The 13,402-nt window shown below is 39.1% G+C and overlaps 1 protein-coding gene across 1 annotated transcript; it reads left to right on the forward strand.

The window, feature by feature from the left end:
* Nucleotides 1-991: 991 nt before the first annotated feature.
* On the forward strand, nucleotides 992-6,632 carry LOC131798425 (uncharacterized). Its single transcript, XM_066161979.1, has 8 exons — nucleotides 992-1,097; nucleotides 2,543-2,787; nucleotides 3,339-3,609; nucleotides 3,919-3,981; nucleotides 4,066-4,163; nucleotides 4,543-4,740; nucleotides 4,932-5,340; nucleotides 5,909-6,632. The coding sequence occupies exons 2-8, from the start codon at nucleotides 2,548-2,550 to the stop codon at nucleotides 6,016-6,018; spliced, it is 1,389 nt and encodes a 462-aa protein (XP_066018076.1). The 5' UTR covers nucleotides 992-1,097; nucleotides 2,543-2,547; the 3' UTR covers nucleotides 6,019-6,632.
* Nucleotides 6,633-13,402: the final 6,770 nt, after the last annotated feature.

Here is a 13,402-nt window from a genome sequence, read left to right on the forward strand (position 1 = left end):
ATTCCTTACGTACAGGGTGTTACTGAACCCATCAAGAGAATTTTGAATAGCCACAACGTTAAAGTTGCTCAAAAACCTTTTCAGACTTTGGGGCATATTTTCGCCAAACCTAAGGGTCCTGTCACGAAAGAACAACGAACCGACGCCATTTATTCTATTCCTCGCAATGACTGTGACAACGAATACATCGGACAGACGAAACGCCAGTTTGGTACACGGTTAAAAGAGCACCAAAAAACGGTTTTTCTTTGCAAAAAGGAAAATTCAGCTTTATCGGAGCATACTTGCCTAACCAACCATACAATTGGGTGGGATAATTCTAAAATTATCACCACTAATTGGCGTTACCACCAGCGCCTTTGTTTGGAGGCTTGGCATATTAACTCCGCCCACGCTCCTTTAAATCGTGACGATGGCGGCTTGCTTCCTGACGCCTATTTACACCTCGTCAGAAAAAAGGCCGCTAACTAGTGATCATGTTAAAGGACCTCTTGTTGCAGCGTTTAGATCACCCTTGATGAAAGCACTCGACAGGAGTGTCGAAACGTTGGGTCTATGAATTGTAACTTTTTCGGTTACATTCATTAAATCTGCAAACCAGTGTAGCATCAAATTATGTCTGATTGTCCACCTGGTTGCCATGTGAACTTTAATATATAATATTTCTTTCTTTACCAATAAAGTCCTTCACTAATACTTACGGTCTAATATTTGGTGCTTCATACACAAAAAAAAGCAATGCTTCTTCCTTCAAAAGTGCCAACTCTAAAGCTGATCCTTGTCACATTATCTAGACATAAACGTAACAAGCTTACCATCCAAAGAGTCCGAAAACTTAAAAACTCAATAAATTGGGACAAGTTTAAAAACTGATTGTTTTATACATGACAACTTGCACGTTTCAGGTGTTTGGGCAAAATATATTGATATATGACATCATAATGGGGGAATCCCCGAACTTTAAGAATTTGCATTTCTTTGTAAATGCCAATTCGTAAATTCTTTCATTGCGTAGTTCACTTTCAACGTTAAAGAAAGATGTTATTTCAGCCGCTAACTGCCATTTGACGAGTTTTACTCAGGATCTGGTCCCTAAAGTAAGTTCAATTTTGTTTGTGGAAAAAGCGGAACATGATCAAAGCGGAACATGATCAAAGCCGAAGCGGTAAAAAAATCAAAACGTTTAAAAGATTTGAACCTTCAGTTGATTTTGATTGTCACGAGAACAGACATTCAACGAAAGCAGCGAATTCGACTTAAGTTGACTCGTTATTCTGGTTCGTAATAACCCTACTATACATTACGTATTAATATCATTTTGCAAGGACTCTCGAGGCAACCCGTGAATTTCATAATAGGTAATTTTACATGATGCAATATGTATTCACATGATTTTGCCAGGACTCTCGAGGCGAATGTGGCGTTAATTTCGTTAATGAAAGGGATAACAGTAAAATGTTCACGAATGTATGTTCAGACAAGCCCTTGGAAGTGTTTCATGATTTTTCGTGATGCGATTTTTCAAAATTCGACTGATGTTTTCACTGCCATTTTTTTTGTTTTGATCAGCCCATCGAACGCCCATTCGCCGCCTCCTCAACTTGCCACGCATGAACCAATAATAATCAGAACAGATATACCATGCTAGTGAACACATTCTGAGGGAGTCTAAATGCACCTTACTAGTATTTTAACTTTTTCCGCCTCCCCAAAGTAAACTTACATCAAGCAGTTTTTCTCTTAAAATATTTCATAAAGGGCCATTAACTTATTTATCGAAAAATTATCTCACCACGCTCAGTTTTTTAAATAGCACATTCGTTAAGAGCAGTTTTGACAGTTTTCTCCTATGAAAAGCGTTTTTGACATGGCGTTTACAAAACGGCGAAATTGAGTCTTAATATTCTTCTACAGTTTTAAGCGATTCTTAAATCAACCCTGGAGCGCGTTGTCTACAGCCATTAGAAAATATTTACTAGTCCACGGCTGAGAGCCAATGGTAAGAACCGTTTGCCGTTTGCCGTTTGCCGTAAACAGAACTGCTTCGTCACACTTGGAAGTAAACAAACTGAAATTATATAAAGGGCTAATGCTCGAAACGCCAGCTTTTACAAATACTGTTCGATAGCAAAATTTACATTATCAACTTAACGATAAACCAGTTTCCTTGTAATAACCCCAACCGACGCAGCACCACAGTTTCTTTATAAATGTACCCCTTATAAACTGACTGGGAGATGAATCCTACCGCTTACAGTCTTAATACTGATTTTTACGTAAAAATGAAAGCCGCAGAGCCGCGATAACTAGCGCGGGATCTTCAAGTCAGGGGTAACCCGCTTCAAAGTGCGCAAAGAACTGTTAGCCAGTATGCGGTCGACACTTAAACTGCTGTATTATTTGTCAAAGTAGGTCTGAGCAAAAAGTCACTGTGATTATAACACTGTATTGACTTCTACTAAACTGAATTGTGGAGAGTAGTTCATGTCCACCTTTGTTTACGGGTGAATATTTACTAACACTGTTATTACTGAATCCATAGCGAAGATGTCAGGAGAGGTACAGCACCAAACACTGCATCTTATTATTCTTAGCCTTAAGAGGTACCATGGACTCGAATCGTTTTATCGTCTTCGACAAATCCCTCCCAGCTTGGACAGTGCAATGGAACATCCTACAGTTCATTGGCCATATGTCGTCATTCACTATCAACTGGGAATTGAATTATACCCCAGCTATGAAATATGTCGCTGGGAGATGAGTCCTACCGAGGCTGGATTTTCTGTTGTGAGTAAATCAAATTTAAAACAGTGCCTGCTAAAAAACGTCACTGGTACTTGATCATCATCTCTCTGTTGAAAGTTATCTTTGTCTTTTCGTCAAGCAAATATTACCTAAATACTTTCTCATTCAACGTCTTCGCATTCTACGATGTCGAGGAGCTTTGAGAGGGTTGAGACTTCTCTACTCCACTAGCGGTTTTAAGGATTGAGCCTGTTTGGAAGGAGGGGTGTGGGGGGGGGGGGGGGGGGGAAGGGGGCAGCACGCCTCAAAGGTGAGGTTGAGATATTTTTTGACCGAATCTAGAGATTTCTTCGTGGATGTTATTGAAGGTTTTATGCTAGGTTAATGCCAATGATGTACATATTCTCGTTTTCTTTTGCAGACTATTGGCCACCTCATCAAACTGCCGTCAGTCAAGACCCTAAATATAAAAATAATAATTAAAAAAAAACTCAAAAGCGAAAAACCTCAATACACTCTTACTATGCTAAATTGAGAATTTTGAGTTCACGTTCAGGTGTTAAAGACATAATATTCCATGTGATTTTCTCTAGAACCGTGGAGAGTATCTGATTGAAGTGAATATCTCATCACCAGCAGTGATATTAACCGCATCTCAGGACCGTTTCACCGGACTGGTCACCCTTCTTCTTCCATCCGTCAGACCAGAGACCTTCTCTCACACAGTGCGGCTTTGCACCTCTATGGATAGGAGCCAAAATGTCGCTTATTTTCAAAAGCTCTTTTCGGTTCCAGGCCCCCGTCTTGAGGAATTTCTGGAGGGATCTGGAATTGAGCAACCCATCAGAAAACTAAGACCGAAAGGTTTGTATCTTTTCCATTGATAAGGAACTTCATTCAGATGAATTGAGGCGTGTAAGGAATTGTTTTTAGTAGTAAGGTGGGCAAAATGTAAATTTTTTGGAGAGGATATCTAGCTTCAGATGGAAACCCATAAATAATAATAATGACTCGAGTTTAGCTTTGCCACGAATATTCTTTCAACACTATATATGATGATAGCGCTGGAGTGTAAGTGGTAACCTATCCATTATTTCTAAGGTACAGTGAGTTCAATCTCACTGGTTGCTGTCATAGACCAGTAAATGACTTCTTATCTCGTCTGATTCATAGGTTTGTGGTCCAGCCCCATGGGAATGTCTATGGTCGGTCATTTTCAACGCCTGGCAGATAACGGTGGGTTTAATCATTTCTTTAGGAGAGAAAATCAGAACATTGCTTTTTTTCATTTTTACCAATAAAAATCTTATTTTTGATCAGGGGACCATGTGCGTTTTACTAGGCACAAAAAATTGCTCCAGATGTATATTGACAGGAATCCCCGGTTCGTGGACTTGCTACCATTGATATTGTATGAAGTGAGTGCTTTAAATTTTTCCATTTCATTTTTCCTGTTCTTCTAAAGTTTTGGTCTTTATTATACATGATGATGAAGCCAACTCGTTATCACCTGAGTTGTTTATTTTTTTTCAAATAAGCACAACGAAAAGAACCATATTTCATCAGGATCACATGCACAGTATTCTGGGGGCTTCCTCTGTCATGATTTAGAATAAATGTAAAACCTAAGAATGCGAAAGTAGTTGCTTGCATGTTCCCTGGGGGTAGGAGAGGGAATTTTTTTTTTTACTGGAAGAAGTGTGTTAAATTTTCAAACCTACTCTTCTCGGGGAAATTAACACAGTTAACTATGCCGAGGGGTCAGATAGTTCATTTTCTTATACCATTTTCCTCTAGGAAACCTTACTGGATTTGCATGAGAACAGACATGAGGACGCAAAAAAACACGCCAATCAGGCCTTGGAGACTTCCCAAAGATTTCATTCACCTAATCATTGCTACATCCTTTCCAAGCTCAAATATGTCGAGTCTGCCTTAGCTCGTAGAAAAGGAGACTATGAAAGGGCTAGGGAGTGCCTGGATGTTTCTGTCGAGGTGAGGGTAACAGAGATACATTCATGAAGTCTAATCGACATCATTTTATAGACTTTTCCCCGAAGCAGTCTACCACGAACTTGAATCCCAAGCCGGTTTTGAACTTATCAATATCTGGTTATTATAATGTCCAACTGACTTGCTTTTGATTATCAAAATGCCCAAACTTAATTTCAATCTTTGAATTCTAGCTTCTGTGGCCCTGTGCAGCGGGCGAGGAAACAGCAGAAAATAGATACTTCTATGCAGCATTCCTTGCAGAGAAATCAGCAAGAATCGGTATTACGGCTCAAGAAGAGACCTTGGCAGAGCAGTATTTTCAAGATGTTCAAAATCATTTGATTGCCGATACAAGGCCTATCACCAATCGCTGCCAGATCAGATCAAAAAACAGGCAGCTCGCTTTCTACGTCAAATCTTCCAGGCATGTGAAACACCTTGACGTCCAGAGAGTAGTTCCTGAGCCACAAATGGCCAAAGCACAGCAACTGATCCGGGAGATAGAAACACGTCACTTAGTGTACTACCAGAGTAAGCCGCGCATGAGTTTTGATATCGTCAAAACAGACTACTTCATCCGAAGGGGAAACTATGCTCAAGGTGAAAAGACTTTACATCTAACACGATGATTAGCTATTCCATATATGATGGGAGAGAAAAATACCTTCAGTTGTAAAAAAACTGCCTCGGGTAACATTTGAGTTAAATGTAGCAAGAGATGATTTTGCAAATACATGTAAAAATCATTGACCAAAGAGGAGGTAAATAAATGTTCTGGTATACTGTACACCTCAAGGAAACCAGAAACTTAGGTTATTTCGATGGATGTACCAAAGCTTGAAGGATGAGTTGTTGAACTCTTCATGCGCGATTTTGTCTCCTTAGCTGCTCGGCGGTAAATAGTACCAGTTAATCACCTCTGAACTAGTATTTGCGTATGTGGTATGTACAAATAATATTAAATACAACTTGGCTTATAACACCTTGTAATAAAGCTATTGAATATACCAGATAAGGAAATAATGATTCAAGGCAAGAGAAAATAATGGGACACTATATTCTTTTATTCAAAGGCAGCAACAAAATTAAACTTTTCAAATTTTCCAGAAAGAAACATTTACATTAAATTATTATTATCATTATTTTATTATCATTTTCATTTCAAAAGGAATAGAGCCTTCCGCAGAAGCCTTCCAGATTGCCGAAGAGAAAGCCTGGCACGAATACAAGGATGTGGCTCGTGAGAGACTTCACTTGTGCATTGGAAGGATGACGTGACTCGACTAGTGGGGAAAAAAACCACACAGAGAGAGAAGAGATTTTACAAGGAATGCAAAGTTATTATGGTTGGATTGGAATATTGGGATAATTTTAGAGAAGCCATGCTAACTTGTATGCTGGTACTTTTCCATATGGCTGAAAATGTAGAAACAGGAATGAGCCAAGCTTTCTCGTTCATAAATTATTTTAAAGACTTCGTAAACGCTCTAGATCATAATTTATATTACTTTTTCGCCATGGTAGTAAGAATAATAATTGCAGGAATAATTATGTCATTATTGTCTGTATTGCTGTAAAAACTAGATCCCAATCCCCGCTATATCACCATTATTATTAATGTTATTATAAATATTATTATACCTTCAACTCACTATCTCTTTTCTGATCGGCCAGAAGCGTAAAGTTAATTTACGAAATCAGCACCTGGCACGTCATCTAGCTGCAAATTATGCAATAATCATGTCTAGGACATTCAAGGTTGCAGGTAATCATGTCATGTATGACCGCAGTGCACGATTCCTAAGGGTAATCATGTCTAGTTCGCGCCCTACTTGTGGCTTGCTGATTTGTATATTTTTACACGTTTAGATGTAAATTATCAGTTCCATTTACTATCGTGACCCTTTTTTTCGTTCAATGTATACTAAAACAATTATTACATTCGGTTTTTTTGATATTCAGAATAATCCAGGTCTCGGTAAGGGTTACAAAAAGCTCATCGAATAATTGTTCACTATCATGATAAAATATTTTGTCGTACCTGACAAGACGTCAAGTGCAAGCATTTGAAGATCCGTTGAAAGAGTTGCAAATCGGAAAGTCTACCCTCTCGTTCATTCTGTCCTATCCAGTTTTGTTACTGCAGGGCTTTAGCTGAAAAGCTGAACAAACTACGCTTACAAGTTTTCGTGGCGCAATACCTACGTTTACAGCAAATGATGACGATCCTAAGAGGGTCTGGTTTACGGACGTACTCCTTTTCATGAGTAAAGGCAAGCGTGGCCCACGTAACAACATCGTCACGGTCTTAAACTTGAGCTTATTAAACTTACAAATAAGTTAGACATGACGAGCTTTGCTCACCAAAAGGATTTATGCAAATGAGGCTGAGGCGGATCTGAGATCCGCCTGGCAATTATTAACTGTAAGAGAAGAACTGACTTCGCGCCCACAGAACGACCGAGGTGTTGCGGATGAATTTTCAGTAATTACTTTTTTGGCACTTTTCGGCGTCCAAATTGCATGGCGAGAGTAACCCAAAACCTTAAAGCAGACCCTTCTTGTCACAATACGAATGTTTTCCAGATAGGGACACGCGTTAATGTCAGCTCCACTCGCGTGATTGCATTTTTCAAGGTTAAACCCTCGCGTGGATCTAACAACTCAAGTTTACTTTAAAGCGCACAATGTAAGCCAAAGTAATTTTATAATTTAACTCCTTGATCGAAATTTTGTTTACAAAGGATAATAATGGATCGACATCGACCTAGAGCGTCAGCTTCACTCGCGGGGAGTCAACCATTTTCTCTTGCCCCTTGCGCAACATAGAATGCAAATTTGCTGACCCACTCTATTGATACACACAACTCGACAGTCGTTAAGTGTTGAAAAAGATGAATTTTTTTACCAAAACCATGTGTTTCCGATTTTTAAACGCTAACAAAAATGTAGTAATGGTATGTCCACTCCGGAAAATAATACCGCAAACAACAGCAAGCCCTAACCGCGATGAGAACACTCATGGATCACACAGCGCAACAGAACTCATTTTATTTGTTTGTTTGGGTTTTTTCCGATAATATTGGCCTGTAAAGAAATATATAATGGAGTTTTTTTGTACCCTCCGCCGGCACCATATAATTGGCTAAATGCTAAGGAAGTAATATACTTTAAAGAGATCATTAAAGGAGTAAAATCTTTAAAAAAATTTTTCCTGCTGGGGTTTCTTGGCGCGCCACTGCGAACACAGCGAACCTCATGTATAAGGCTGCGAGAAAATAAACAAAGACAAGTAGAAAAAGTTTTTTACTCACAAATCTCTTTTACAATCTATGACCGATTTTACATCTCGTGTCTCGTGTCTGGAGTTGGAAATGTAAATGCAATTTAATACGTTACGAGAAGAGGTATTTTACTCGTTGGTAATTTTATTCCTAAATTCGTTATTTATTTTTAATTGAAAAATCACGGGATTTGAGGACAGACACCACCAAGGCAAACACAACATCGGCGTAAAAATTACCAGTCAACGGAACGTGCACTTATGATGTGTAATTAGGTTAAGGTTGGTTGGTCATCTAAACAGGAAAACTATCTTTTTCTATTAAAACAAACATTGCTTTTTCATCACGGCTTTTCGCGGTTAACAATCAATTAAATCTGCAAAGGAAAAAAATCAAGGCAAGTAAATTTAATTATGTCGCAATTCAAAATTAGTTTGTCAAAGGATGAAAACGCACAGTCTAAAATGAAACAACTCCCAAAGAGAGACAGAACCAAATAAAAAAAAGGAAAGATTTTGCATTCAGATAGCAAAAGTCCAAATAGGACTGACTACCCAAGAGAGACAGAACCAGGTGAAAAAAAAGGGAAAGGTTCTGCCTTCAGATAACAACAGCCCAAATAGGGCTGACTACCCAAGAGGGACAGAACCAGGTGAAAAAAAAGGAAAGGTTCGGCCTTCAGATAACAACAGCCCAAATAGGACTGACTACCCAAGAGAGACAGAACCAGGTGAAAAAAAGGGAAAGGTTCTGCCTGCAGATAACAACAGCCCAAATAGGACTGACTACCCAAGAGAGACAGAACCAGGTGAAAAAAAAAGGAAAGGTTCTGCCTGCAGATAACAACAGCCCAAATAGGACTGACTACCCAAGAGAGACAGAACCAGGTGAAAAAAAAAAGGAAAGGTTCTGCCTTCAGATAACAACAGCCCAAACAGGACTGACTACCCAAGAGAGACAGAACCAGGTGAAAAAAAGGGAAAGGTTCTGCCTTCAGATAACAACAGCCAAAACAGGACTGACTACCCAAGAGAGACAGAACCAGGTGAAAAAAAAAGGAAAGGTTCTGCCTTCAGATAACAACAGCTCACATACGAATGACAAAACCGAGAAAAAATTAAAAAATGAAGGTTCTTCCCTCACGGAGATAAATCTGATTACACGAGAGAGTGGGTAAGAAATAACAAAAGAACGAGAGTATCTTCAGGATTCTGCTTTCGAAAGTGCGAAATAGTACAGTACGATTAGTAAGAAAACACACTAACCTGCCAAGAGCGCGTCATCTTATAGGGAAGGAATATTTGAGCTGTGATGTCAGGGTTCATTCCATAATTAGTTCATCTTGCTCATGTTAGGTTTCAACAGTTTGATAATACACCATGTGATCTTAAGCATCTGTCACCTAACTATCACAGAAATAATTCCTTCTCTTGCTTCGAAAGCACAGAAGTAAAGGTAAACCTTGCTTTGCTGATTAAATGGTTTGGGCATCATCATTTTCCGCTCAAAGGTTATTAAGCAGCGAGATTTATCGCGCGTCATCATATAGCTCTAGACAGAAATTATCAGGCATACAACCTTATCTAAAAGCCAAATTGGACAGGCCAGCGAGTAGAATTTCTTCCTCGCGAAGTTTTACACAGTTAAGACCTTACCTTAAGGAAAGAACGATGGCCCCTTTTCGCAGATACCGCCGAATATACTCGTACCTTCGCACAGAATTTTCGCGGGATAAGTTCCCGCGCTTACCTGATGATTGGGACTTACTAAAATGATATTTTATACTGAAAGGGCTCCTCAGTATGGACGCCAGAAAAGTATTATCAAAATATCTGCCCAATCGTTTCAAGTGTTAAATGATACTCTTGTATCTCCAGAATATACTGCAGTCGAAATCTCTCTTGAAAACAAGGTCCTTACCGAGCGGCTCACCGGCTTCCATGTTGACTTAGGGTCAAAGGTCTGATCAGAGTGAAATATAAGTTGGCTAACACAATTTGATTTTGGTATTGTCGTGACAGAACAGATAATCGCTCTTTGCGTCACAAACCAATAAATCTGTAGATCACGAACAAAACATGCTGGGTACAATAACTGTTACTTGATAGTCATGTCACGCACTACAACCATGCTATCCTCAAATGCCATGACACACTACGGCTTAGCTAAGCCGTTCTTGTCGCTAAATCATTCTACAATTATGAAAATTGCCATTCACGCCATGAATGCGTAGTTATCTCCAAAGAGAAAATTGTGCAAAAGAGTCCTAAATTTACGTAGCACTCCTAACGCGCAAGCCGCGCGGATCCTCGCGCCTGTTTACATTTTAATTGTTAACTTCAATTAATTTCACGCTCGAAGCCAAACACCTCGCTTTCACTTGCTAATTGAGCCCTCTCGCTTTACTTTGACAAGCCTATGGATCATTTTACGCATCCCTGGTGAGAATTCTTTTCTTGAGCAAAGCTCGTCATGACTTGCGTCACCTGTTGACTAATCATGACAGTTATCTGTAGTTTGGGTTGGATAAAATTCGAAAAATGTTAGACACCTTTATTTGAATAACGTGTCCATTGTAGCTGACGTCGAATTAAATTGCAAATGACTGGCATTTGATAGTCTCCTTCGCAGCCGTTTTCAGTCTCGGACTTGGGGAGGAACGTTGCGTGACGAGTCTTAGAACGACTGGGAAGGAGACTACCTTACAGACCCTTGGGAGGGGATTGGGTAAATTTTGTCATGACACAGCCAGAATCCTCTCACTTAAAACCCTAAGCAGGGAGGGGAAAGTGCCCTTCTACTTTTGGCATGAAGAAGTATTTCTCAGAAACAAGATTGATTCTAGGAAAGCAAGACTTAGAGTTTTAGCTTTCCAAACTATGAATCCCATTGGCTTACACAGTTAACAGACATTAATCTTTTTGGCTACATATCATTTATTTCGTTAACACGTCACCATTAGCGCGTACTTTCGGACAGGCAAGCCTTGTGTGAAACAACCCTTTGGAGGAAAATCCTGACGCCATCATGAACTATTTTCCTTTTCTGGTGTTTCTGATGTGCCTCTCAGTCGGTGAGTTCACCATAGTCCTTTTTGATTGCCAATTTGTGCCAATGAATCTAGCTCCCCAACCGCTGCACAAGCGATCTGCTTGAATCACGTATCCCGAAAAACTAAAAAAGGAGCAATTTTTTGTTGCACTTACCAATAGTTTCATTTTGATTGTGACACTAGAGCGATCATCAGAGGTTGCAAGTTGTAGATTCAATGTCTATTTCTAAAAGGTTGAATCATTTCGATTTGACATTTTAATCAGCCCATGGGAATTCAGAACCGTTGTTTGCGCAATAAGTTCATCGTCTTGCATTCCTGGCTTTAAGTTTAGCTGGTCGAGGTAATTTTTCGAGTTGCAAAATTTCGCGAAATTTGAGTTACTTGAGACTTGCTGATTTAAAGGAAATTAAATGTTGCCACGTAAGAACAATGCGGAACATATTTCACGATTGTTCGCCGTCATAACGGAGGGCGTTTGATATCTAACATTGCACTGTTTGTTTCTTCGATATTTCCCTATTGTGAGCCGTATTTTATTTTCGCAAGAAACGAGAGGCGATTAACCCAAACATATTTCATAAACTGGTGGTAACTTAAGATTTTGCCTGCCTTCGTGCAAATATATCATCACTGCTATAAACTGTGTGCAGTTCAAGGACTAAAGCAAGATATAGTGGCAAGATGTTCGAATTCGAAATTATGTTAAGCTCAAGATTAACAGCCTGCTGAAATAATTCATTTGAAGTGGATAGATCTGGATACTTTTTCTTCTGATATTTTGATTTCTGAATATACAAGTTTGTATTTATTTTGTTGGACTGTTGGGGTTAACTAGCTTGAATAACTCGCGCAACGGAGACAACAGGAGTCTTTGATCAAGAACTTTTATTCACTCGCTGTTTAATGACTCTTACTGACTTTTCATCTGAATAACTGAGTCTCTGTATCTCTCTCTTATTCAGCCCTTAAGTAGGTGTTCTGTATGAAATATCTTACCGGTAGGCATGTTTGGGAATAAACATATTTTTAGAATGCTACTGACCCAAACAATTTCGTAAGACATTTGAGAAAACTTCCCTTTGTGGACTCTAAGCAAAGTCAAGGACAAACCCAAACACGACAAGCGATAATCGTACGATGATTAAGCTAAGCCCTTAGCCAGAACAGTCTTAATTTCAGTATTTCGCAAACACTTCTAATTCAAGTAGTTCACAACAATTCCATTCATACTTGCAGGATAATCGTTACAACCGATCAGAATTGCTTCCTAATAAGGCGATATTAATCATACCTTGAATAGTTAATAATTACACCCGAGAGTTTGTACCTAAAAAAGCGGTGACTTTTCAAATGGCCACTAACAAAATAAAATTTTCCTAGGGTCTGGCTTAAAATGCTACAAGTGCGTCAGTTTAAAGAGTTGGGAGGACTGCGCACTCAACCAAACAGAAGTTACATGTGCCGGTGGACTTGATCGGTGTGGTAAAGCGTCCGTGAGCTTCACGGAGGATGGTAAACAGGTACATGGCTACGACAAAGACTGCGTTTCTTCAACACTGACGTGTGAAGACTGGGAAAAGTCCGACTTCTGCAAAGACAAAGAATGCAAAATAACCTGCTGCTCTGAGGATCTGTGTAATGGAGCTCCGTTGCCTGTTATGAGTTCTGTCATCTTCATCTCATGCTTTGTAATGGCTTTTGTGTTTTAGATCAGCATCGAGTAGAGTATCAGAAATACTATTGTTACTGCGTTATTAATTTTTTACAGCCGTGTTTTCGTTCATGTAGTTCAAAATCGGTGAACGTTAAGTGAACATGAGTTGCCCTTATTTTTTTCTTATCATATTGTTGCGGGTTGTTTGGAGAACTTTGGCTTGCAGAAGTAACAGCTGTAAACGTTTTCTTCTATTATTTGTCAAGTAGTAGAATCAATCTTGAATAAAACTTTTGATTAAGGAAAGAAATAGACTTCCCTGTTTGCCTTATTTATCTCGGCCTTAAAATCTCTTGTTAAATATATTTTAGAGAAGTTGAATTGAATTGGCGGTTTAACACAGGTAGTGATTAATTACTCTCTAAGGTTAGGTTGAACCTTTACAGCCAAATTTATTCTAAAACAGCAAAAAAAAAGATTAACACTTATTTTAGACCTAGTAGGACCACTCTCCTTTTGGAAGTTGTTGAACTTTGAGTTTCCTAAAGTTCGCATGGTGGGGGGAGGGAGGACAACTAAGAAACATCAGGGTGGGAAAGTGAAGAAATAAGCTGTAAATGTTATTGTTGAGATTTTGTGCTTTAGCTGCAACAAACCCCATTTAATAAA

This window comes from Pocillopora verrucosa, chromosome 1 (assembly GCF_036669915.1).
Source record: "Pocillopora verrucosa isolate sample1 chromosome 1, ASM3666991v2, whole genome shotgun sequence".
In the NCBI taxonomy this organism is placed as follows: Eukaryota; Metazoa; Cnidaria; class Anthozoa; order Scleractinia; family Pocilloporidae; genus Pocillopora; species Pocillopora verrucosa.

Excerpts from the sequence above, each read along its gene's own strand:
- LOC131798425 (XM_066161979.1), top strand. The coding sequence starts at position 2,548 with ATGTCAGGAGAGGTACAGCACCAAACACTGCATCTTATTATTCTTAGC. Across the intron at positions 3,610-3,918 it reads CAGAAAACTAAGACCGAAAG|GTTTGTGGTCCAGCCCCATG; the intron begins GTTTGTATCTTT and ends TCTGATTCATAG. Across the intron at positions 4,741-4,931 it reads GCCTGGATGTTTCTGTCGAG|CTTCTGTGGCCCTGTGCAGC; the intron begins GTGAGGGTAACA and ends TTTGAATTCTAG.